Source organism: Cinclus cinclus, chromosome 9, assembly GCF_963662255.1.
Source record: "Cinclus cinclus chromosome 9, bCinCin1.1, whole genome shotgun sequence".
Lineage (NCBI taxonomy): Eukaryota > Metazoa > Chordata > Aves > Passeriformes > Cinclidae > Cinclus > Cinclus cinclus.
Genome location: NC_085054.1, coordinates 29,116,234 through 29,143,561, shown reverse-complemented (window position 1 = coordinate 29,143,561; position 27,328 = coordinate 29,116,234). Strand labels below are relative to the sequence as shown.

The 27,328-nt window shown below is 41.8% G+C and overlaps 1 protein-coding gene across 1 annotated transcript in view; it reads right to left on the bottom strand.

The window, feature by feature from the left end:
- The window catches only part of TANC1 (tetratricopeptide repeat, ankyrin repeat and coiled-coil containing 1), a 56,641-nt gene that overhangs the window by 2,845 nt on the left and 26,468 nt on the right, over positions 1–27,328 (bottom strand). Inside the window, exons 3-23 of the mRNA XM_062498034.1 lie at positions 25,381–25,482; positions 22,377–22,498; positions 21,227–21,416; positions 17,749–18,006; positions 17,069–17,188; positions 15,755–16,033; positions 14,735–14,889; positions 13,330–13,561; positions 12,197–12,363; positions 10,284–10,891; positions 8,837–8,945; positions 8,520–8,642; positions 7,500–7,736; positions 6,713–6,898; positions 4,774–4,852; positions 3,995–4,128; positions 3,133–3,256; positions 2,844–3,019; positions 1,707–1,839; positions 807–898; positions 255–401 (exon numbers count right to left, since the gene is read on the bottom strand). Coding sequence (XP_062354018.1) covers positions 255–401; positions 807–898; positions 1,707–1,839; positions 2,844–3,019; positions 3,133–3,256; positions 3,995–4,128; positions 4,774–4,852; positions 6,713–6,898; positions 7,500–7,736; positions 8,520–8,642; positions 8,837–8,945; positions 10,284–10,891; positions 12,197–12,363; positions 13,330–13,561; positions 14,735–14,889; positions 15,755–16,033; positions 17,069–17,188; positions 17,749–18,006; positions 21,227–21,416; positions 22,377–22,498; positions 25,381–25,482 — 3,773 coding nt within the window. The remainder of the gene's footprint in view (positions 1–254; positions 402–806; positions 899–1,706; positions 1,840–2,843; positions 3,020–3,132; positions 3,257–3,994; positions 4,129–4,773; positions 4,853–6,712; positions 6,899–7,499; positions 7,737–8,519; positions 8,643–8,836; positions 8,946–10,283; positions 10,892–12,196; positions 12,364–13,329; positions 13,562–14,734; positions 14,890–15,754; positions 16,034–17,068; positions 17,189–17,748; positions 18,007–21,226; positions 21,417–22,376; positions 22,499–25,380; positions 25,483–27,328) is intronic.

Here is a 27,328-nt window from a genome sequence, read left to right as displayed (position 1 = left end):
ACAAAGATCCGGAAGTTCATCATTCCAAAATAACTGCATGATGTAAGACCAGCTGTAATAGAGATCCCCCCCATGGCAAAACGCCCTCACCTCATAAACCATCCATTTATTGACATGATAAAGCCCAAGGCCAGGGATATAGGGATTATAAAATAGCACAGACAGATGTCCACATACAACCCCAGTAACGCAGTAGGATGTAAGTCTCAGATTCCCAGTGCCAGAGAAGCAGCAGACTAACAGCAAGAGCTTACATTTGTTTTGCGGCGACATCGTGACAAGTTCAGGTATAATGAAACTCTCAGCTCAGTGAAGGCTTTCATTTCCTCACCAAACCCTTCCCTTGGGAACTTCCTCAGTGCGTACTGATAGCGCTGTGCTGCTTCCCTCATCTTGCCTTTCTGCAAATTTTAGGGAACAAGAGGTTTTACACGAACTTTTAATATTGCAATACTGTTGCCAAAAAGCATATTTATATTTGACATCTAACAAGAAATGCCCTTCCAGTAAAAAAACACAGAGACAGATTTTTCAATAAATATACACAGTATGAACTACACTATCAGGCAAGCACAGTGAGAGCCTGCATGTTAACCAGATTTTGTTTCTTTCTGAACTCAAATGTTTAATGGTATTTGATGAGGATAACACCTGCACTACTAGTACCAAAAAAAAAGAAAAAAAAAATCATGTAGTGTTTTGCTCTAAACAGAGTAGTAATATATCAGATCATACAGCTGAATTCAGTCTACCTTCAGGCAGAAGTCCAATGTTCTGCTGCCAGAATAAAAGAAAAGTCTACCTACTTTATACAGCGTATTTCCTTCTTCCATCAGTTTCTGCAGAAGAATCAGGAGAATATCGGGTTTGGAGGTGGCCATTGCCCATGCTGCATTTCCTGCAAGTTAAATTTTAAGGGTCTCTGACAAAAGGGAACAAAGTATGTTTCTGCTGTCTACCACAGTAGAAAGCCTGGTCCTGCTTCAGTGTATATTTCACCTACATGCAACTGGTACTATTATCATAATTAGGGTATACACATTTGAAATACATCTATGCCACCACCTGGACAGCAGCCAGGTACTAAATGGTCTGATACATTTCACTCCTGTGAAGGAATATACGGAAGTCACAATTAAATTCAGGCCTAAGTAAGAACCTGTATTTGATCATATTGCTACCCAAATAATATGAAATAGTGATTCAAAGGTACTAAATAGTCAGCCATTATCACATACACAACTGCACCATGTACTTGCCTACTGGCAATACACAACATATTTTTTTGGCCTACCCTTTGCAAAAAATTTTATAGTTAACAGTTCTATAGTTTATAAGAAGAATGTTATTTAAAAGTAAACCTTCTAATTCTAAATCATTAATAGTGCCAGATTTATGTATCAGTAATAGCACAATCATAATTTTCTTGTCTTAAGGCAATATATTAAGGCAGAGCAGCCATATACAGTGACTTCTCCAGACCTCACCGTCAGCACATATCAGAGGAGCAGAATAAAAGTCCTTGTGTTTCCTCACTTCTAAAGTGAGTCTTTGTGTGTCTGTCTTTAAAGAAGATTGTTTCTCTTGGGTGGGCATCTGCAAATCAGACAGCCTGCAAAAATCCGGTGTTTTATTTCATCTACTTTACAGAAATAACTAATTCTGGCAGAACAGAACTTGGTCCTGGTGCAGGCAGTTTCACTAACCCAGCTTCGCTCCCTTTCTCAGCAGCATGACCACGACCGCGGTGTTGCGGCAGCCGATGGCTCTGTCCAGTGGCCTCATGCCACTGTGGTCCACGTGCTCAATCATTGCTCCTTTCTCCACCAAATACTGCACCTGGGAGAACAAATGAGACATGCCTTGGAACATGACATTTCCTAGGAAAGGCAGACCAATGAAATATTTAAGGTACCATGTAATCTTCTTTGAAACACACTGAGCATAGGCTGCAGAGTACAGTACGGCCATGTAAAACCCTCTGAAGGCACCACAGCACAGGTAGGCTGGAGGGAAGCAGCAGTTCTTTCACATAACCATAACTTGCCCAAGTGCCACCAACAGTGATCCTGTAAGGGAAGAGGCACCAGGAGTCCTGCCCTTGGCCAGGCCCCTCGAGCCATGGCCTTGGGCCTGCTCTAGGACCTCTTCACTGGCACTGTCCCTGTCCCAGCCTGGCCAGTGGCTGAGCACAGACTGAAGGGACTGGTCTGGCCAGGAAAATGGGAGCTGGTACCACTCCAGGGCAATAACCTACAGCAAATGCAGGGACAGAAAGGAACCTGGACACCCCTCATTCTCCAGCAGTCTCCAGTGTCACGGGCAAAAACACACACAGTGTCTGAAAACTACCAAAGCCACTATGGAACCTGGGGGCTTATTTACAATTTCAAGTTAATTCAGACAAAGGCTGAATGGGACAAGGTGCTACAGTAAGTTACAGGCCACAGCAGCACCTGAAACACACCCTGTCTATGCAAACTGCAGAAACAAGGATGTGAGTGTGAGAGGCTGCATGTGCTGTTGTCCAGTTCCTTGATGACATCTTGGATCTGTCCACACAGACGTGAGTGTGCCCTTTCTCTTCTTGGGCTATTACCTCTACAAAGGCACCAACTGACCAGGACCCTGAAAAGGGACCTCTGTGGGTTTGCAGCATAATTCTGGGCTTCTACATCATCTAGAAAACGCTTTCCTGAGCAAACATTTTCACTGCAGTCAAGATGAGAGAGTGTAACCATCTTGGCTACTTCCCCAAATTTCCTATTTTGGTAGGCAGTATTTTTTTCTAAATTCTAAATTTTTAAAGCTTTTAAAAAAAATTTCTTTTTTGTTATACTTACAATATCAGCATCCCCATAAAAAGCTGCCAAGTCTAGGGGTGTTCGTCCATTTTTGTCTGTCTGATCAGTTGCTGCACCTTTCTCTACTAAATACTGAACCACTTCTTTGTGGCCTTTCAGACATGCCCAGCTCAGAGCTGACAGTCCTTCCTTGTCCAGAGATGAAACAGTTGCACCTGTAAAATGAAAACACACTTTGCTATGAAGATTCTCTGTTTAAATGGAAAAATTGTTTCTCTCACCCAGATGCAATCCCTAGTGCAACTGTAATGCACTATTTCTTTTCTACCTTCAGAAAGGAGAAATTCCACAGTGCTCAGATGTCCTTCACAAGAAGCCACCATCAGCGGTGTCCGGCCTTGCTTGTCACTTAAATTCACATCAGCCCCATGCTCCACTAGAAGTTTAGCAATCTGTAACAGAAAATATCAATTTAAAAATACATTCCTTGCACCAGGGGGGGTTTAGATTGGGTATTAAGAGAATTCCTTCTCAGAAAGCGCTGTCCAGCCCTAGCACAGGGGCAGAATTCATTCCCACTGGCCACATCCCTGAAGGGATTTAAAAGCCATGTGGGTGTAACACTTCAGGACATGGGTTACTGGTGGCCTCTGCAGTACTGGGGAACAATTGGACTTGATAATCTTAGAGAGCTTTTCCAATCTTACCAACTCTATCATTTTATGAAATTGGGAGACTGAGATTTCAGCCATAATATCATGAACCTTTAAAAAAGAGGACTAAGATGGTATTTATGGCAATCCCTGAGAAATTCTATGTAGCTCAAGCCCTGACCGCAGTTCAAGGCCTGACAGGAGAGACCAGCATGAGGAAGGCTTCTGAATCCAAGGTTCTCTCTCTGCACAGCAGCAGTATAAAAGATCTGACATCACCTCTGATCTTGGTCTAGGAAAGAAAATATTTTAACTCACATTATTCTTCAGGTATATTAGAACTAAGACTGTAGTGAAGCCAATGTGCCTTTTAAATTACTTCAAGGGATACAAAGGGTTTGGAAGCAAAGCTTCTGAGCACATGCCTCCGAAGCAGATGCAAGCACGTATTAGAAAATGGACACTAATTCTTTTCAAAACCAGAGACAGGAGGAATCAGGTCCCAGCTCCCAGGGGACCCCCAGAGCTGTGCCAGACCTGCCAGTGGCCCTGGCGGACGGCGCAGAGCAGCGGGGCCGCTCCTCTCCTGCTGCCTCTGGCCACGGCCGCTCCGTGCCCGAGCAGCAACCGGCACACGTCCAGCTTCCCCCGTCCTGCAGCAGCTGTCAGGGCTAGAGAAACACTGCCATCAGCATCAGCTCTGCTTCTTGGTCTTTGGACACGTGCACAATACCCCACTGTTACTGAATCCCCATTCTTTCAGCTTTTCACTGTGACACTTTTACTGAAAGCTGAAAAGAACAACAAAAAAAAATACTTTCCCCATCATGATTCCCCCCCCCCCCCCCCCCTATTTTGCTCATACTGTGTTTTAAACAGAACTTGAAATTTAAATTTTGTTGTCTGTGTTGAAGCCTCACCAGTCATGCCAACAGTGTTTAGAAAATGAGTTCATGTTATGCAAGAATCAGCAAAGGACTTGTCCCTCCAGTTTTTAAAGCCTAATGACTTGCATTTTTTACTAAGAAATGGGTCAAATTGTGAATTGCCTGTTACTCATTTTTAGCATTTTCAAACACGATCAATTTTCCATTCAGTTCAAAAGTAAGTAATTTACAGAAATTTTAATACAAAACAGTTATTCAATACTTGAGATGAATAGATTCAGTAAGCTAAAAGTATACTTACGAACTATTATTAAGACATCTACTTTCCATTATTTTTATTATAGAAAATTACATTTTAAAAGTACGATTAAAACCTCTTTATTCTGAAATTAGCAACTCTAATTAGGAAACACACGAGAAGGGAAATACCTGTTTCTCCCCACAAGCCATCAGTGTCATTGATGTCCATGCCATGGTCTTTTTCAACTGTCAGTATGTAACGAACCACCTGCCAAAAACAGTGAGCAGAGATGTGCTGGGCCACAAGAGCATCACCTGTCACTTGCATGACACAGCAAGAGAGAAAAGATGTAAAACAAGAGAGAGTGCTTCTTTCTCCATGCAAATAATCAGTAGAAAAGAAATTCAGTATTGCTCCAGACAAATTCGGTAGGATTTTAGAATGACTTGAAGGCAAGTGAATGTTAGTGAAAACAGCTTAAAAAAAGCCCAGTGCTCTTTCATGGATTTGCTGTTTGGCATGAGTATGATTTAATGAGCTCCCATGTGGCCTATATAAAACATAATAATCAAAATAAATAATGGCAAAAATAAAGCATCCCAGTTCTGTGAGGAAACTCCATACTATCTAAAACAATCAAGCAAACATGAGAGTATTTGCATACATTTTGTAAAATGGTGATACCTAGGTTTTTCCTTCCCCACTGGTTATCTCTCACCTGTTTTTCTGAATTTCTTCCCAGAATGGTCTAAGCATACGTTGATAAATAGTAATTTTTAAAGCTGAAATAAGCTTTAAATTAATTTTTGCCATGTTTCTACTATATATATTCCTTGTTATACTATAACAAGACAATCTGCATTTTGAAACCATATGCTAAAATATTATTAAAGTAAAACTTCTTCTAATGACTGTTTTAAACAGATTTTCTAATGGGGCACATGGTCACTGAGGTTGTAGTCAACAGGTGGGGGAAGAGAATCACACTAACAAAGTTTGGGATGCTGCAGGAAAAAACAAAGGCAGGAAAAGAGAAAGGATCTGGGTGTTTTCAGGCTGTCCAAAAACTGTTGTATACAATGTATGGAAGATCCTAGAATTCAAAATGCTAGGACATAATTTATTAAAATTCATGAAATACACAGATCTTTCTAGCTAAGAATACAGCTTCTTAATGTCTTAAAAATAGAGCAAGATGGACATAGTTCAGGTATGTACTTATGATTAATGTGATCTCTTTTGTTGATATGCAGGAATTGACTGCTTTCATTTAATCAGCGGACATCAAACAAGAACTTTTATGAGAGTGAAGGAATTATCCATTAATCCAAGCTATCCATAGCTCAGAATCCTCAAGTTTATATTGTAAGACAGTGATGGCTTATATACAATATAATAAATTAACATCTAAACAAGTTCAAAGATCAGACTCTTTATCTTACAGCAATTTAAAACTAGATTTAAAAGAAGCAAATATTGAAACAGCTTTATTTAAGATATTTTGCTTCCACTTTGGTACATCACTTACTACATAACTAAGTCCCCTAGCCTAGCTGATCTTCATTCAAGGATCTTTACTTACCCATTACTTTTCTATCAAGGTTACATTTTATTTTCCCAATTAACAGAAGACACACTTGTATTACCTAAATATCTAAAGCATTTAAAGTACTTCTTATGTGTTTATTTTTAGTGTTCCTTCCCAAATTTCTGGCTAAAGTGACACTGAGCTAAAGACTGTTAAGTTGATGTGTACATCAAGCTAAAAACTGAAGCCTGTGCGATTGCATGCAATGAAAAATTGGAAGAAAAAAAATCAACCTGAAGTAGAAACATACTTGGGTGGATCAGTGATACAGAAAATCAACACCACCACTAGAGATTTAGGACTATTTCCAAGAACAGAGAGGAGAAAGTAGACAGAAAATTACATATAAACGAATCCTGCAGCAAATTGTATTATCAGATACTCAGCTAGAACATTAAAACCAGCTGCTAATACATACTATGATAAATATTAGAATTGTCAACAATTCTTTCCAAGCCTCTTCTAAAAACAGCTGCAAGCACTGTTGTACAATTCTGATGATTTCAAACAGACCTGAGGTACCTGAACTGCCAACCCACCTGGCAGTGCCCCATGCTGGCAGCTGCTGTGAGTGCTTGTTGCAGCGCCTGGCGCTTCCGCAGCGAATCCTGCTCTCGTGAGGGACTCACCCAAACCAGGCTGAGCAAGAACTCCAGGATCCCACAGTGCCCTCTCAGTGCACTATGGACCAGAGCACACTGGCCCTTCTTGTCTGCAAGGTCAGCCTAAGGGGGAAAGGACACATCTGGGGTTAACAGGTGCAGCGAAAGGCTGTGGAGAGGAGACACTTGAGAGCACTCAGAGAGCAGCTTTCACTCCTGACTTCCAGGACAAGGGGGAACATCTGGGGCACTGCAGGCCAAACAGGCTCCCCGAACAGCTGGGAAGGTGATGGAAAAACTAACCCCAGAGAGCATGGCCAAACACAGGAAGGACAAGGTGAGCAGGACCAGTCAGCATGGACTGGCCAAGGCCAGACTGTTCCTAGCCTGCTGGACAGCCAGCGGCTCTAAGGCACCAGAGGGTGGGTGAGGAGAGCTGGGGATGCCCCTGACCTCGACTTTAGAGGGCTCCAGCACTCTCTCAGTACCAGTCACTGACAAGCTGATGACCACAGGTCATAAAAGTGCACAGTGAATGGCACCCAAAACTGGCTCTGCCAGAGGGTTGTGACCAGTGGCACGTGCAAAATGCTTCATGGAAGCCTGGACTCAGCCCTCAAGCTATGCCTGATAATTATTTACTTAAGTAATCAATAACAGCTTTTTTAGGCCTCTGTATGACTCTTCTGGCTGCAGGCTTGGCAATCTTTGTGCACCAGCTTACCTTTGCACCTTTTCTGCACAGCAGTGACACAATGTTCATGTGACCTGCAGCAGCCGCGTAACTAAGGGCTGTCATCCCATTTTCTGAAGTTCCATCAATAGCAGCTCCAAACTCCAGTAAAAGAGTCACCACTTCTTCATGTCCAAGGTGTGACTGAACACACAGCACTGGAGCATTATTCAGTACTTCAGTCCTGTAATTCACATTCGCTCCTGCCAAAATCAGCAGCCGACTCACCTGAAATTTAATTTAAACAAAACAATGCTTTCCTCAGATTTGTCTGAATTTGCTATCTTGATCAGGTACTCATTTGTTATTCCCTAATTTTGATGCAGATGTTATTAGCAGACATCAACTTTAACACATATATAGTAATATACCAGTTTAAAATCCTCTTAGTAGATGTAATATTGTATTACCGAGCACTGCACTCCCAAGAGAAGACTTGTCTCTCTCCTGGAAACTCACTACTACTCTGCAACTACCTCCATTAAGAGAGAATCAGGTTGCATAGAAAGAAAATCTTAAACAGCCAGAGCATGCACGTGTGTGTTTATGTACACACAAATTTCCGGTCAAAAGCTTTAGCAGCTGGCTCAAATTCCAACTGATTTTGGTATCCATCATCTGGGGATTCGAGTAACAGTGAAAAGTTGTGGTATTTTAAATCATTTGCTCTCACAGTATTTCCCCCTTTTACAACTGACACTTTCTCACAGAAGCAAAGAGCCCTGAGCTCTGCCCAGCAAGGCCATGTGGGACAGCTAACCTCCAAAAATGCACCCACATGCTCACCAGCCACACAAGAAAAAAGGAAAAACCCTTCTTTCCATCAATACTATCAAGGAAAACCGATTTGAACTTTAGCAACAGCTTACAAAACTACATGAAGGCTTGTCAGAGAAGAGCTCAGATCCAGGTTCTCTGCTGAAGGGTTACACCAACTTCAGCAGTCCCCGCCCAGTGGCAGCAGCAGTGCCAGACACGGTGCTGGCTGTGCAGTCCTGCTGATGTTCTTACCTTCACGTTGGGTGTGTAGATGTTTCTTAGAGAAGCCAGGGCTGTAGACAGTCCATCAGTGCTATAACCAATCCACAAGGCTTGCAGGTGACTGGAAGAAACTCCAGTCCTTTTACTGAGACCCTAACGGAAATGACAGAACAGGAAACCTCTCTATAGAATTAGAAATCCTATTTTAATCTACAAATCAGTATAAAAAGAAATTAAATCTAGATCCATAGCACTACCAAATATTTTGAGTAAGCTCCCAACAAATTATTCAAGCGATTCAGAGGAGAATCTCTGCAATACGTTCATACAAATAGGTCATGCTTTACCTTGAAAATATGAGCTTTCAGTATATGATGGCCAAGTTCCATAGTTTGCTGGCGGTTCAACTTTCCCTCCTGTCGAGAAAACATGAAAGCCAGTAGAGCATGTCCATTCCTAACAAAAAGGATTAAGAGAGAACCACTTTTGTAACTGCATTTCAGTAAATAGTCTAACACATCTTTATGCCTGTTATAACAGTTCAACTACGTCAGACTACTGAAACTTGCCATCACATCTAAACAAAATTCCTTCCATAATGAAATAATGCAAAATGAAAACCAGCAAATTTTGAAGATGAAACACTCATGGTATTTGTTTCTGCGCTGTCCCCTCACAGGGGGCTGTGTCAGCTTTGAAATGGTTTAAACACTGCTCCCTTTTGCATTCCCAGAGCCAGAAACTGCAGGCATCTCACAGAGAAGCCCATCCTTTTACAAGTAAAATATTTGAATACTTGCAAAATCTGAGCGAAAACATGTAATTAGTAATTCTACACCTACATTAGTGGTGGTCAGTGTTCTAGGAAACAATGAGCAGCACAACCCTTAGGAAACAAGGTTATCATAAACTATTTGTTAATCAGACCATACACTGGAACTGGGCAATTAGTCATATGCTAGCTGGACTCTTCAGCTGAGGGGGCAAGTTGTGAGAAGGGACTTCTCGCTCCATCTTCAGACATTTCTGAACAGAACTTAGCACAATCAGAAGCTTTACTTGAGCCCAGGCAGCCCTCACTGCTGCTGGGGCAAGAGCTGGAAGCTCCCAGAGTGTGGGACCAGGGCTCCACCAGGCTGCAACTCCCCTGTCCCACCTACAGAACTGTTCTGTTACAACCATTTGAAAGCTCACACAAGTCTTGGGCTGGTAATCATTTTAAATGTCAGCATTATCTACTCTTTTGTAACACCCAAAAGCTGTAAACCCCAGGGAACATGGGAAAAAAAATCTGGGGAACCAACTGTGAGAAAATGATGAACAGTAACAGCCACTGTCTCCAACTCAACCAACTCTAGCTTTCCAAGTCACAGAAGGTGAGCTGGAGCAAACTGAAACAATGCCAGCAGGATGTAACTACAGCACAAAATGTCTCAATATTTTTACGTTTAAAAAAGCCCAAATGATCTGTTCCTTCTATTCCTACACCCTACATTACATAGACAAGGTGCTGCTGCAGGGGATTCTCAACAATTTTGCTGTGTTAGTAACAATAAAGCACTCTCATTTCTCCATGAAGGTAGCAATCTTCTGACTTTCTATGGAGTCAATTATGCACTGTAAACTTTGAATCTTAAGTCACATTACTTCTATATATATAAAAGTTTTTGTTTTGGAAAAAAGTAGTGTACTTGTATTTTAACGTCACTCTTTCCCCTCACCAACCGTTGCAATCAAATATAAAAAACCTAATTTTGGTTATTTGAAACATGAATTACTGCAGTTTTGATTTACCTTGGCTCACATAAGAAGTCAGTATTTTCACCTTCTGCTCTCCAGACAAGCCATTCCCTGAAGGAAGGATGGCAGAACATACGTGTTTTGTCACGTCTTTTGATCAGAAAACACGAAAGGGCTTCCATCCTCTGGCTGAAGTCTTCCCACTGTTGTTCACTGTTGATTTGTCCTGCATTAATAGCCTGGAAAATCTGCTCATCTGTCATGGGATGTAGGGATGCCAATGCCACATTCAATATGGGCTGAGCCCGCTCAAAAGCAGAGTTTGTCATGAACTTCATATTGCACTGCAGTAAGTACAGCTCTGACAGAGACACAGGAACAACCTTGTAGCTTGCACTTTTGATTACTAAATGACCTTTTTGGAAAAGATCCAGAGTGAGTTTCAAATAGAGGTAAGATCCCAGGCTTCTCATGATCAGATGGTTACTCACTTTCCCAATTGTAGCTGCATCAGCTTTTCCATTTAACGACATGTTGTTTATAATTTCCTGACTGTTATTAATTCTGTACTGAATATAACCATTCAAATCATTGTGAATTCCTTTGTTGTCTGGAAAATTGTCCAGGGATATTTCGATAAATGGTAGTGAACTTACCACTTCCTGTGAGGGAGAGAGGGGAAAAAAAGAAAAAAAAAGAAAAAAAAAAAATCAAAGACATTACAGTATTCCAACACTGAGAACTCAATGATGCATCACTGCTACATCTCCCTTCTGTACTGAGTACCAGATTAAAAAGGAATTCAGCATCCCTGACATGGTTTTGCAAATATTGCCTCCTCATTAGAGGTACATCAGTACTTCTACATTTTATCATTTTTCATAGGAAGGTCTAAAATATTTCACTGACTAAACAACTGAAGGGGATGAGAAATGACCACTTCAAAGTTAAGGAAATGGAAAACAGTCATCAGAATTGCAGCCTAAGGCAGACCAGGGAAAGGGGGAGGCAAAAAGAATGACATATTAGGCAGGAAACTTTTATTAAGAAGTATCACAAATGACAAGAGAGAAAAGACTCCCCTTATCATTTCACCTTCCAGTACCAATGCACCAGCAAGGTGCTGTGCACACACCCCCAGCCCCATGTGCCTGAAGGGACAAGTACCAAGTACAGCACAGACACTTCAGCAACTTCCCCTGAACACACTTTCATGTTTCTGTTATACAGATTACTTTTATGTTTATGTAAATACAGATCCAAAAGGACCTTTATTTAAAAGAAACATTTCTGCAACTTCTAACTTAAACTTCATACATAAAATAGAATTTCTAAAGTTTTATTTTAAAATTTCTAAAATTAAAGTTTAAGAACCAGGAACTTCTCTTTCATAGTGTCATATATAATATCTTATCTCCACACTTTCACAACAGAAAAAGGAACTCTATTCCACTTTATGTAATTAAATGGATTTCAAAAAGCTGCACTTTCAGACTAGTGAGATGTTTTAAGCAACGACCCACTTCTCCAGTCTCCAGAGAGGGAACAATTTCTGCTGCAGAAATCCCTTCTTAAACCCAAAAAATTAGTTGAGAAATAAACTCTTCAGTCAGTTAAACACTCTGAATGCTAGTGGTAAGAAGGCAGAGAAGGGATAAACTCTCAGAGGCTGTACTGAAGCACACCTGCAAACTGCACTCCTGAGGTACAAGGGAACAAACTCAAATTTCATCATTTCTTGTATTATCAACTCTGCTGGCAGCTGCAATAAAGTGATTCACAATGGAAAAGGTCTCCAGTATTGTATCTGTGCACTGCAAGTAAACATTATAACAAAGGAAGGAAGGAAAAAAACCAAGAAGCTGAGTTCCTCTAAACCCAGTATTTTTCATAATAATGCAGCTGCACCAATATAAATGGCAATTTGGTCTTTGAGGGTAAGAAAAGCATTAAAAGGTGTTTTTTACCTGGAAATTAGTTCTTACAGTCACAATGAGCTTCAGCCAGGGAGGAAACTTATAGATTATACTTGTGATAAATGAAGAAATTGTGTCACCATAATCAGGTTTATGAAATTCAGCATCATTTAAACCATCTACCAAAATTATGTAGTCTTCCTCAGGAATCTTCTGCTCTGAAATTTGAAAATTAAAAAGGGAAGGATAAAAAGACATTCTCCCTTACAGTGACACATCTTTATCCTCAAATTCCATATGCCAAGTAACAAAAATGTATCCTTATGCACATTAGTACATCTTACGGCATTGAAGCATTATTTAGGAGATTAAAAACAACATTAGAGACTAAAACTGAGTTGTAACTCAGTTCATACTGAGGCAAAGCCCCCATTCTGCCACAGATCAAGTATTTTCTCAAGCTGGCATATGCTGGGAAGTGGCTGTTTTCAATAAGTGTTTGCTAGGATTTTATTAAATACAAAAATCATGCTGCTACGTGCCTTCACTGTGCTGGGGAGGGTTAGGGTGGATATCAGGAAAGGTTCTTCCCCCAGAGGGTGCTGGGCACTGCCCAGGCTCCCCAGGGAATGAGCACATTCCCAAGGCTGCCAGAGCTCCAGGAGCGTTTGGACAGTGCTGCCAGGGATGCCCAGGGTGGGATTGCTGGGGGGTCTGTGCAGGGACAGGAGCTGGACTGATGATCCTGGTGGGTCCTTTCCAGCTCAGGAGATTCTGTAGTTGTTGGAAACTGCCACATCCATTTTAAAAGCAAGCAACATCAACATCCACTTTGCAGATGTTTAGGCCCAGAAAATTAGAAAGTATGTGACAAAACTTGAACGCATCTTAAAATAAAATACTTTAATGTGAATGTGCTAGTCTTAGCTTCAAGCTCATAGTTGTCTTCCCATTTTCTGGCAAAAAAAAAGGTAAATATAAAACTTCCATGACCTTTAATAAGTGCCACAGAATTTTAATTTAAACACTAATCAACTGCTCAAAACCCATCTATTATTGTTACAACTAGCACAATTAAGTTATTGCCTCCTCCAGGAATGTTCTGCTTTGTTTATTTTTCATACTTTTCTCCACTCTTTATGCAGTTTAGATTCCATTTCCAAGTCACTCTCAGTTTAACATACCTCTCCTGAGGTTTGAAAGTGGTTCCAAGACTCCCCTTTGAAAGGCTGCTGCTGGATCCTGGACACAAGACCTGAGGCTCAGCATGCTCTGCAGGTGAGGCTCTCTGAGGAGCAGATCTCTGTATGCTGCCAGCTGCTGTGAGCGGCACAGCAGAGCTGCCACGCTGTGCACAAACTCGGGCACCAGGCACGTGTATGTGTTATCAGCCTGGCAGTAATGGTAAGCAACCACCTGCAGAATTACACAGGAAAAAGCATTACCCTTTCAGAATTTTGGTTGGTTACTAGTTCGGGCAGTTAAGATAAAGTGTTATTAAATTTCTCTCTCAACTACAAAATCCTTTTCAGCCTGGGTCAAACACAGGGAGGAAGGCAATGAGAAAAGTTTTTGACCTTGCAGAGCATGCAGAGAGAAGAAATCAAGGTGTCAGATTCTGGCAGGAAAACACAACAACCTGAGTTGGTGGCATTTGGATACAATAATTACAGCGGGTAAGCAGCTGATTAACTAAGCACAAAAAAAGTAACCTGAGGGTCTACTCGGTGACCTAGTAGCTGTGATTTAACACTACCATGTCCCACACTGTAATGACCTAAGGACTAATTTGATCATCAGGCTAATTTGAGGCAAAAGTAAATGACAGACAGCTATTAAAGATATGCTTACATAAGAAAATGGAGAAATATGACAACTAGATTTATTACTTAAAAATAAACCAGGATGTAACCCGTAATTCTTTGGGGGGAAAATCCCCAAAACAAACCACAAGGAAAACATGGTGCTCACAGTGAATAAAAAGCCTGCACTTCAGTGGTTTTCATAACAGTGCCTCAAACAAATATGTATCACTTGAAAGACTGCAAATGTTAGAGATCGCATGTTTTCCCTACAATTATTCATGCAAAATATGCAATTCAGACACTCATTGATTTTACTACTTAGGCAAAAAATAAAACACCTAACATTAATACAAAAATTACTTCAGACTCTGAGTATGGAAAATAAAACTACATTCAGACTCAACCTGTATCATAGCATATAGATGGGTTATACAAGAGCCAAGCATATTTCTACCCCACCTCCCCCTGTCCCAAATTTTGCTTTTGGAAGGTACACTGAGCAGCTCCCTGCAGAAAACATACAGCCCCTTTGGCAAGGAAAGGATCCCAACCTCCCACACCCACACCAAACTGATGAGCAGTTGCTCAGGTAACTCCAAGACCGTGCAGGATTCAGGTACAAGAGGCAGGCAGCTGATTTCACCAGAGCCATAATGCAGAGGTGCTCAGGTGCTGCCCCTCTCCCAGCATGCCTGCAGCCTAAAAGGGGGCTCTGCAAAGCAAACTGACCCCCAGGTTAGAGGGTTCTAACACACTGAATATCTCCTAGGAAGTGAAAACTCACCTTTGAAGCAAGACGTCTCACAGAATCCCCTGTCTGAATTTTGTATTCAGGAGTACCAGGACCAGTCAGAGTCTTCATTGTACTGGTGTCACCTGATAGAGGAGCACATGGGGGGAACTGGCTCAAGGGAATCTCCTGACAGGAGTCACCACCTGCTTTTAAAAGGCAACAGATACAAGAGAGACCAAATTTGCTGATAGCAGATTGCTTTCTAGAAAAACACCACAGATTATCTTACTGCTAGAGGAAAAACTGAAACTGAGAAATACCATTATAAAAGAAGCCTGCAAGTAGGCTGATAAATACAGGCACACATTTGCAACTTTACAATTTTAAAACAACTCAACTGACTTTTAAATCAAAACTATAGGATTACTGAAAGCAAAACCATGCTGATATGAAGAGTTTCCTCCAGAAAATTACATACACAATGCCTCATTTAACTAGCAAATAATGTATGACTAAGCTCTTGGGAAATTCATCACTGTTTTTATTAGTAATAAAAACACTTGAAGAGTCAATGGGGAAATAGCAGCAATGATGGTCTCACCATCCTTCCAGTTAATGTAGGCACTGGACTGGTCTGGTGACAGGATGCTATGGATCCCAGTAGAATACATCAGGGGGTTCTCCATAGCTTTACTCTCACCTCTACAAAAATGCTGTGGAAAGTATACACAGCAGGTACACAGCAGGAAAGAAGTACTCCCTGCTCCCTTTCCAAACTTGTGAGAGACAAAGCTGCTGCAGGCACATCCTCAGTTTGGGGTACACTGCCTGAAAAGAGGAAGAGATCCTGCACACTGCCTCCATGTTACTAACTCTGATGGGCTGAGCCCACATTATGTCACCTCGAAGGTATTTGTCAGAACAAAACATTTTAACTCCTTCCTTTGTTCACTGGAAGAAAAAAAGTGTTTGCTAAAGACTTGAAGCCTGACTACCTTGAGTCTAAAAAGCAAGCACGTGACTCTTGATGTCAGCACCTGAACCCAGAGCATTATCCAAAAAGGAACATACTTTTAGATGAACTTGGGCTGTTGGAGGCTATTTGTCTCATGCGACCTCCATGGCAGCTGAGTGCCACCAGCCGTGAAATGACTGCAGTCTTCCCAAATCCCACATTTCCAGTAATGACTGCTCCCCTGCTCTCTGCTGGGTCAGGATTCTGCAGTTTTCCTTCAATGGTGTGAAACAGCCATTCTCTTCCAATAAACACCGAGTCTGTGGTTATGCTTGGCACCTCAAACAACAGCGGCTTCAGCAAAATATCCTGAGGCTTATAGGGGATGAAACGAGCTGAAAAGATGTGTCAGGGAGGAAAGCTTATTAGAAGAAACTTGACATGCAATCAAACAGCACGGTTGCAGAAGGTAACACCATTTAGAAGCTTTGCTACTATCAGTCATAATCAGACATTCTAGTGCTTTCATCACAAAAATAATAAAATCTGATTGCCTCAGTTCAGGTCATCTCCATAATTTTTGCATGACTTAAACTGTAGAGGAAAGAAGCTACAGGTATAATCTATTGTTTTACAACTGAACTTGAGTTAGTAAGTTGTCGAATACAAAAAGTTTTCTTAAAAATGCATTAATAATTCTACAAATAGGGAAGCGCCATTTTTCAGTTTAGAGTGAACTAGGTGCTGAGCATCACAGTGTTAATTCTTCAAATCTGTACAGACATTTAGAAACAGAAAAAGGTACTGAAAATAATATAATTTTTCTGTTTTAAAAAAACCCTTGAAGTATACAAAAACAATTACTGCCTTGTTTTTCTGTACTTTTCAAAACACTTTTCAAGGATCAGTAGTTACACCTTTGATTACTTTGATATATACACTTGGGAAACACCTGATGACTTAGGGAAGAATTTGAGTTTGACTGCATAAAATACATTAAAATTTACAGGAATAATATTCACCAATAAAATGCTCTAAAGATTCATTAGCCAAATGTAATGTTACACAACTTCTGTTTCAGCATTAATCTATGACTGCAAAAGGCCACAAATGGAAGAGGGCAGCAAAGTGTCTACTGATCCTCAAGATCAGTTTTACCAGGAGTTCATCTCAATTCTACTGACTTTAAATGTTACTGGTTGTAACAAATGCACACACATTCCATCTCTAAACCATACCATTGTGCAGGAAAAAGCATAAGCAAGCATTTTGTTGGCAGCCATGCAGAGTGGCTCCTTGGGAGCACTGCAGAGAGACAGTGTGGGAGAGGGCTGCCCACGGAGCTCTCAGCCCCCCCCCACCCCCCCACTCCCAAGTGCTGAAGCAAGATATGACTGCAGGCAGGTGCAGCTGGAAATCTCTGCCTTTACCTTCCTGCTGCACTCTCCCGCCAGCGGTGTTGTGCCAAGGTAAGCGAATTGAAGTTCGTAAAGGAGTACTTCTTTGTCCATCCAAATAACTCAAATCTTCCAATTTGGTTGAACTTGTTGCTAGAGTATGAAAGATCTAAAGTTTATTCCACTCTCAATACAAGTTTACAAATAATGTAATTATTTATTACAGTCCTTCGTCCACTTTACTTACAGAGAAGTTTTTCTAGACAATGGCAACAAAGTCATTCTTGTTGTAACATTTGCAATATTCATTTCTATCAAGTTCACTAAAGATTTAGGGGTTTTCCCTGCTTAAATGGCCCCCAGTTCTCCTGTTGAGAGTTTCCTTTTTTACTGTGTGAACAAGCACATCAGTGAGGCCGGAAGTGTTAGAACAGGTTTGGGTATTACCTAATACGCTCCCTGTCAGCAGGCAGAGTCCTGGAATAACTGATGGATTTCAAGTGTTTCAGAAGTCCTGACCTAATCAATGCCTATCAAAAAGAAGCCTTCTGGATGACAGTTTTAAACAACTTAGGTGATGCTCAGCTATTCAGCTCAGAACATAGGCTTTTTACTTTTTATGCTACAGAGGTGCCTTCATACTAATAACAGAAAACTCAAAAGAAATGTCCTATCATTAAGAACACACTTGAGTTTTGACCCCAGGACTTCACCTGCAACAGAGTTTGGACGAGGCATTATTAAAGAGGCAGAACTCTGAGTGTAAGGAATGGGACCCTCTCCTGCTGGTACTTCTTTTGGCAAATTCTCAGAAGATCCAATGGCCTCCTCTTCTGCAACTGGTGAACAATTATCTGTTCTTCGATCGCGGCTCATGCCTTGGTGTTTTCCACCTCTGAGACTCCCATCCTTACTCCATTCTAAACTGGATCCACTACGATCATCATTTTCTGACGAACTTGTTATAGTGGCTGAAAAGAGAGGGAAAAAACACAAATAAAGTCAGAGGAATATGGCACACACATTAGAATTTTCATTCTCAAATGGCATCGTGAAACATAAATGACAAAAATTCAGTGTTGTTCAGAGGTCTGTACCACCTAAAATACAAAATGACGTCAGGATGACAATCAGCCTGTACTCATATACCTGGCAAACTACTCCTGACAGAAATCTTCCTGTTCCTTTCTTAAGCACCTACTACATTTCACTGTCAGAAAGAACAAACTGGAGTAAATGCATCATGAATCAGAACCAGTAGATATATACTAGTAATATTAATAAAATTCCGGATTATATTAAACATACTGATTTATGTTTTTAAAGAGTGCTGCGGTATAAATCAGAGGCTCAAATAAAGGTTTGGGGAGAAAGGGGGCTTCTTCTGCTATGAAAATTTCATATGCTAGGCAACACACAACACAGACCTAGAGAGACCCTCAGCTAAAAGGCAGCCAAGACCACCAAGGTGTTTTTGGATGCTGTGGTACAGTACAGCAGTTCCTGCTGCTGCAGTGCCTCCCTTGATGAGAACAACATCACCTGCACTACCCAGTGGGATCCAGATGTTCCAGTTTGGCCACCGAGGGTTATCAGTGTGTCTGTACTTGTCTGGGATTGTATTTAATCAAGCCTCCTGTAATAATGTGAAGACTTTATGTTCCTGAAGACCTACTTGAATAATGTTTGATAAAACTATGCTAACCTCCTTGCCCAATTAGGAACACTTTACAGACATATTTTTTTTGTACAACTAAGACTGAAACTATTCTGTTTAATTTAAAAGTTTTTCAATTACCTACATTAGACTCTCACGAAATAACTGAACAACAAATATTTATTAAAGGTTAAGCCAACACTAGGCATTTTGAACACCTTAATACAACACAGGAAAATACAAAATAGGGCATCAGGATTAAAAAAAAAAATCAATACCAGTTCAAACTATAATATCTGTGTGAACCAATTTAAAAGTTAGTCATATCTGTGGCTATTCTACACTCAACTGGCCCATTCCTTAAGGAAAACATTCCGGCATACAGGGCTGCTAACAAAATGCAACCACGGGGTATCTCCTGCAATGCTGAGCCTGGTCCAGCCAAGGAAGGACCACCTGCTCTTGCACAGCAGCTGCACTGCAGCTTCAGCCACGCAGGATGCTGAGGAACTTGCACAACTCTGCGTTCCTCCAGCTTAGGCACACATTCATAAGAAATAGAAGATTGGATGCTCCAATTCAACAGCTCTTATTCTAAGAAATAACAATAATATGACATGCAGTTTAGACATAGTAGAAGAAACAAACACAACTTTCCAGGCACTCCATTAATCTTTGCACATACTTAAGATGGTACTTCCGTATGACAAGTTTATTTTATTTTTATTGTTGTGTCAAAAAAATCTGGCTCCTCCTAAAGTATGAAATCTTTAGAACTTTGATTCCTCTTGGAGTGAAATGCAGCTTCAGGAAATCTGGCTGCCCAAGATTTCCATCCCGACACAGCAGCAAGGATCCAGCAAAGCTTTTCTTCTGGCCAGCAGCCCAATCTTTTCTCCTACATAGCTCTCTGCTGAAGTTTAAAACCTACCTTTACTACTATTACATCAAACTCAACAGAAGCAAAGAGAATTCAGCTACAGCAGTAACACTGGCAAAGAAAAGGAAACCTGAACTGTTAAGTAAATAAGAGGAAAAAGGAGAAAAGACCAATTTCCCATCAGTCTGCTGGTCTGCAAAACACAGCAGGAGTAGAAATACAAAAGAGGCCCACGTAAGTAGTACGAAAGAGCAAGATGTTTTCATGGCTGGATGAACTCTGTCTAAGACATTAGAAAACATACACTTGCTAAACATATTTTAAAATGCACGTGTGCTAATAACAAATGTGAATGCACAGACATACTTGTATATAAAAGCGAAAAGCACAGGTCCCTTATCAGAAAGGTGCCTCTCCTTGTTTTCATGCCTTTATAGATGTAAGGGGTGCTGCCATGGGTAGCTAAGAGACAGGGTGGTCAAATTCTCTGGAATTTGAAATGGAAACAGCAGCTCTGCAGAGAAGCAGAAGCTTTCCACGTGGTCCCAGCCATGAACCACAAGTATTTGACTGAAGGAGCCACCAGGAAGTCCTCCTGCTCTTGCACTCATACATACATCCTTCCTTTTCAGTAGTTCAATAAGCAACTTCTATTACTGTTCTAAAATATTTTCTTTAAAACACTGGTACTTACAAGGTTATACAATAATGATGTTGCCATGCCAGTAACATGATTTCAAACAAACATGAGGCCATTCTAACCTTATTTAGAGCATGGACATACTCTTGAACTATTTCAAGCTTGTCAAGCATGGCTAGTATGTTCCTATCAGTATTTACATTTGTGCTCTTTTTCCAAAAGTAAAAACTCTGATACAGCCTTTCCTTTACATTAAGATGTTCATGCTGTCTCAAAATTAGATCTAATACAAAGCTGATCATGTATCAATGCGACATGGAATAAGTACCATTTTCAACTGAAACACTTAAGTTTCATACAAGAGTCTTCTGACCCATGACAATGTCTCTTAGGGTGACTGATCAGTAAAAATGATTTATACTTAGCTGTTGATACAAGGAGCTTGTAACAGGTGGGCTGTGAGAGTGGCTGCCTCCAGTGGCCACAGACTCCCCACATGAGATGCACACATAACCTCAACTCAGGCATCTTTCAATGGAGGATCACAAAATTTCATCTCTTCCATAATGCCCCATTTTAGCCTCGTTTTCATGCCAATTACTCAAAAGTTGGCACTTTTTTTAAGCAGTTTGATTTAGGCTACTCTCATAAGAAATCATATCAATGATTGTTTCCTCAGCTGAAGTTAAATTAACTTCAAGCCCTGCTGTGCTTCACCATTATGAAAAGCACTGTTAAGACCTCTGGAAAAGAAAAAAGGCCTAAGAAAACAAAAAGATGGAGAAAAACAGAGGAAATTAATAATTTCAAAGGAAAAAGTGGAAAAATTAGAACTGCACCAGGAAAACAAAAGAAGAGAAATACACATATAACAGCAGCTGTTATATAACCAAGAAGAGGATTTCAGTGTTTCAAATGGGATCCATAGACAGTGTAAAACTGAACATGGTGCCATAAAGCAGCTGCTCAGACTTGCACAATTAAGAAGAAAGCAATGCTAAAGAAAATGCTCACCTATAATGCCACTGTCCTTGCTCTCCAGGGTGGAGCTGGGGGTGCTGATGGTGCCACAGGGACTACCCTTGCTGGCTGCAGCTTTGCCAGCACAGCTGTTGAGGGTGGAGCAGGGGCTGTCGGTGCTGGGCGATGTGGTGCTGCTGGTGAGGGTGGAACAGGGACTCACCCCTCGGCTGGGGACCGCACACTGCAAGGGGAGAGCAAGAAACACTGCACAGCAGGCAGGACCTGCTGGGCTGAAAACTAGAGACCTCGAGCTGAGGTAGGATAAGAGCAAAGCAAAGAGCCCATTTTTAAAGTAAAAACTTCAAGAAGTGAAAGCTTTGTCTAGACTGGGAATCTTAATCTTTCATAGTACTCTTAAAAAGTGACTGCTGAATTAAAAAGGGAATTTCACTGTTCGGTGAAAAAGCTGTAAGGCAGATTTCTTCTCTATTTAACACTTCACTGGATACCCCTCCCCTCCACCTCTTGCATTTATTCTTTGAGTTGAAAAACCTAGAATTGCAGTCTTACTGATTTTTCACTGTCAGTGTGAAAACCCAAACTGCCACATTAAGATTTAGAAAGGCTGGGTCTAAGAGTGGAGAGAACAAGGGGGAGGAGCAGAGGTTGGTAGTTACTGTGAAGTTTTAGTTATCAGATGAGTTTAATGTGGATAGAAGCTGCCTGCTCCTCTCCAATCCCTCTACACCAAATGACAGAGAAGGACTGCCTGACTGAAGTGAACTTCCCAGGAAGAAACAAACACGCCCCTCTCCCCAAGCATGCTCCCAGTTTTAACAAAATGCTGGCCTTCTCCATTTCTGAAAACCATTGAAAAAAGAAGGCAAAAAATTTCCTCCTAAATACTAATAAAAGTGGAGAGCATTCTAGAAGCTATTCCCATTCATAGTAATTAGATTTAACCTCAGAAATGATGAGAAGTCTATTCAGTTTGTGTGTTTTGAAATGATGAACTGATCTTGACTTGAAGCAAACACTTGTTAAAATTAAACTCCAGTTCTATTACTGTATCTCTATTAAAATGGATGGTTATTTGGGTAGATATGCATCAAGTAGCTGCAACTATTTCCTGATAGAGGAAATAACATTAGTCCTCTCTGAAACAGGATGAACATTAAATATATTATTTCCATTATCTTACCATAACTTCACTTTTCTCTTCCATGTGAGCAGAAGTTGGGATCCCTTCCCCCAGTAAAAACCCCAGTCTTGTCATCAACTCTTGTGCTGCAGGTGAACAGCTTGAGTCTTTGTCAGGCTTTGCTTTGGATTGGTAGGAAAAAAGTTGAAGGTTAGAGTCTTGTATCTGGAAACTGTTAAAAGAGGTAGAAAAAGTACAACCAAATTGTCCATCAGACTTTTAACCGCTGGCAGGTCTTGGATCCTCTGCATAACTGCATAAATCTAGAGGAGGAAAACCCCACCTGCCAGTCAAAGCAGAAATGTTTAAGTGCAATCAGTTCATCACTGGACTGATGAGTGACATAACACAAGAGTTCTCCTAAGAGCAGCATTAAGCTCAAAGCTATCAAAGCTTAGCAGCAAGCTGAAATCCTCTTTGTCATCCAAAAATGTGAAGAGTAGAGGCTAAAAACACAAATGTTTGGTAAGCTCACAGTCAACACTAGAACTAGTTCCATACATTTTTGTTTTGCTTGCTATGCAAAAGATGTGACACCAGTTCTAGATGACCTAGCTCATGTGGTGCAAAGACATTTAATTTTATCAGTACGGTGCTTTGAAATGTCTTCTAGCATCCAACACACATAACAAGACAAAATTCAAAATGAGGAAAGCTGTAACAAGAGCAGCCAAGCACAGCTCTGCCCTGTGCACATACTCTTGCTAATGCAATCTCACAAACAAGCATTTCCAGCCATTTTCCTTCTTCGATGCCAGCAGTCTGGCATCACCCACCAACCTGTGACCACAGCTAATTAAATACAGAGCATAATCCTACCACTTGGAGAAGCAGCTCCCAACAGTAGCTCTTATCCCCAGAACTGCCAAGGGGGATGTGGAGGAGTAGCTGCAGGGCCACTGCCCAGCCAGCACTCTGGGGCTGCTGCTGGGAGCCAGCAAGGACACCCCAACAGCTCCAGCACCTCAACTTCTGGAGCTGTGCAACAGACCATTCCCAGCTGCTACAGAGTGCCTTGGCAGGCGAGAGAACGCAGTGCCCAGACCTAGGGATGAACTTCAGGAGAGGGGGCACAAGGCCCTCAGCAGCAGCTCCTTCTGCAACACCTCCCACAGGAGCCGGGGCACAAAAGCACCCAGCTGAACCCACAAAAGCACCCAGCTGAACCCACAAAAGCACCCAGCTGAACTGTCCCCTGGCCTTCCCTTCACAGTGCCACTGAGCCAGAGCAGCTCAGGACGATTTCTCCTCTCTGTGGTCTCTAACAATGTCACACACAGCTGACAGTGGTACCTGCAAACAGCATGTTTTTCCCCAGGCTGCAGACTGGAAGAAAAACACAAAATAATAACTGTAACTGAACAGCCTGACCATAAACACTACTTCAGCAATGGCTCAATTTTATGAGTGACATAAACCCCAAAGTTTGCAAACCTGTGCAGTACTAGTCAACCCTCTGTCTTTACTTCACTCCAGCTCAATGCCTACTTGAATGCATGTATTTCTTAATTTTGTGGACAGCTTAAGGTTTTACTCTGCAAGACTGAATCCCAAAAGAAGGAAGTCTATGAAAGTAGATAGCAAAAGTTTTTTTATCTCAGAATTTTCAGAAATTGACAGGCCTTCAAATATTCATTGGAAAATATATTTTCTCTTAAAAAAAAGAAAAAAAATAACAATTACAATTAATATTTAAGTCACAATCTTGGAAACTACAGTTTGTGAAATCAACACCTCCATTCTTCTCTCAAAATTCCAAAAATTGTTACTATTATTACTAGAAAAATTATAATATCTGACAAGTCTGAGTAAATGTTAGGCATACTACCAAATTCAGTCAGTAACAGAGACCAAAGCTAAGAGCCCAAGGTGTTTGACCCAGCATGCCCTGTTCAATCCTGGAACAGCAGAACCTGGTGCTGGCCTCCAGCAGCCTCAGGCCCAGCATCTGGGAGCACAGCTCTGTGACAGGAGAACATCACAGCATGGTCACAAACACTACATGCTCTCCCAGCTGGACCTAGATTTTAATGCCAGCACAAGGAAAAAATGGCTGTGAAGAAGGCACAAGAGCAACCAGGGTAGATGGTGAAAACAATTTCAAATAATTTTATTTTTGCTATTAAGAATCTATATTTTAGAAAGAAAACACTGACTTTTTAAAGTGCAGTCTCCTTTAAAATTGAAACAAATGGAAAACAAAAGAATTTTCACCTGGAACATCACCAGTTATATCCCTAAGCTCAACGAAGTTAGTTAAACTGAAAAATTAATCTAAAAATACATGACATATACTGACATATGTGTCATAACATTCACTGTAAAAGCCACACTCAGCAGTCAGATTTAACCAACATTAAACTTTCCAAGAAGCAAATTAACTCTAGGGAGGTGGCTTCCCTCAGCTTTGTCAACACAGAACTTAACTGTTACAGCCCTAGTCAACAAACTTTTACAAATTTCTAAAACAAAGGAATGCAGCGCTACATATTTGAGTCAATGTATGATAAAAAACAAGTTCAGAAAAACAGGAGGAGGCCTTAGCTCTGTGTGGCAGCCAACAACACAAGACTTTGCCGGCAGCACATGAGGAACTCTCCAGAGCCACCTCAAAGCCAGGGCAGGCATTAGGGCAAGCAGCTCCTGCGTGCAAAGCTGATCCAGCACAGAAATAACTTCTCAGCACAGCTCCTGAGCACACTGCAAGTGAACTGCCCAACACACGGCTCCGCTCGGCCCAACACACAGCCCGGCCCGGCCCGGCCCAACACACGGCCCGGCCCGGCCCGGCCCAACACACGGCTCCGCTCGGCCCAACACACAGCCCGGCCCGGCCCGGCCCAACACACGGCTCCGCTCGGCCCAACACACGGCCCGGCCCGGCCCGGCCCTGCCCAACACACGGCTCCCGAGTTCACTGTGAGTGGCGCTGGTGCGGGGTACAGCCGAGCCCACACTCACTCTCTCGCAGCCGTAGCTCACTCTCTCCCGAGTGCACACTCACCGTGGGTGATGGAGTCTCCTCTCTCTGGTCTCCTCTGCAGGCCCAGGGTTGCCTCCCCTGGCACCCTGGGGCTCTCCACATACTTGGGCTTCCTGACTGGACCTGCAATGGAAACAATCTGAGCAGATCTAACTCTTTCCACAGGGACCACAAGGTTCCTATGTCCTGTATCTATGCTCTATGATGTAAAAAAAGCAGAGAAATTACTTCTATCACAAAACATCAGCGAGCTGCTGCACTTCCACTCTCATAAGAAACATGCTCCAGGCTTTTCAGAACACGCAGTCTGCTAGAAAACAACCCCAATGTCTGTGGTGTGTCGGTGGCACACTGCATGTAACCCCAGGAGCTGGTGTCCCCTCTCTTGTCAGTGCTGATGTGTAACTAAGGAGTACCCCTCAGCTCCCAGATGTACCTCGTCCTGCTCTGCACTCCCCACACTAACAGAGAAGACCCTTCAGGGAGCACTGAGAGGGACTGTGGGCCTGATAACAACTGTCCCACATTGCCCTTGATAAAGGGGCTTCCCCCTTCTTCACTCTAGCTCTTCAAAAAGCATCCTTCTCCTTGGTTCAGAGTTCAAGGACACACCAAAGCTCTCATACACTTTGTTTATTAAAGACACACCCGACATTTTGGGTGCGTCACTTCAGCCACATTAAACATCCCATCTTTTCTTTTGGCAGCAGCCTCAGATGCTACATTAAGTCTCTGAAAACTACATTGATTTCTTGCTCTTTTTCCTGAGCACTTTAAGACTCATGCCTGCTTTTAAAGAAAAGCTGCCTCTCTCCTCTGTGGCCCCAGGCTCCCAGGGTGACACTGCCACAGAGCTGTGAAGGCCTGGCCACCCCATCACAGTGGAACACACATCATCTGCCCACAACCATCTGGCTGGACCTATCTGCTCTTTCAGATTTCCACCTAGAAAAGCAATATGGGAACATGCTGACAACCTCATGTCTTAGCTAAGAAATACAGGTCAGGAAGTGTCAGTCCTAGACAAACACATATTTGTATCTCCAATAGAGATTCTGGGGTCGATTTCACTTTTTACACCAACAGCTGGGCACCAACACTAGAGGGGGCTCTTCCAACGCTGTCTAACAAAAATAAGGGGCATTGGCCCAGGTGAAAGCAGCTAAAAATAACATTCCTTTGAAACAAAATCACATTCTTTAAGCAGACGATAGTCCACACCTGTCATTTGTAAGCAGAAGTATAATCAAACACACCAAAGTACGAGAACAAAAAAACACTCATTCTAAAAGAACCCAAAAAACCAAAAGAAGTGTAGCAGCTATAAAAATAGATAAACATGGAAAGATCTTCAGGAAGTATTTTTTAGCACTCATCTTTAAGCTGTGGAGGAAGCCCTTAGACCCTTTACTGAATTTTGTTCCTCACAAACTGCTGTGGAAGTGACTCACAGTACTTGCAAACCTGATATACGACATTGCAACAGGTAGGAGAATTCATGGTAAATTTATTCTCATGCACTAATCCAGAACAACACACATTAATTAATCCTTGGATGAAAGGACTCATTTAAATGTGAACTGCATCTGCAGAACAGCAGCTCTTTTCCAGAAGTGTAGGATGGCTGAATCAGGTTCATCTGGGACAGGGATGTCCATCATCCCTGATGTTTTACCAGTAGCAAATGGCAGAGGAAACTCAGCAATGAAAACACCCTCCCTGCAATGCTCCTGTGACTGCTATGAGTGCCTTAGCGTGTCCTGAGGCAGAACTGGCCACTTGCTCTTCCAGAGTTCTAGATGGATTTTTCTTCCAGGAACTAAGCCCAGCCTTTCTTTCACAGCCTGCACCATCAGCAGGTGAACACAACACTGCCAGACAGTGCCTGCACTGTCTCTTTTCCACAGCTACCTTTCCTCCAGGCAGACAAACACCACTCCAGCCTGTTACCATGACTTCTCTTCAGTGC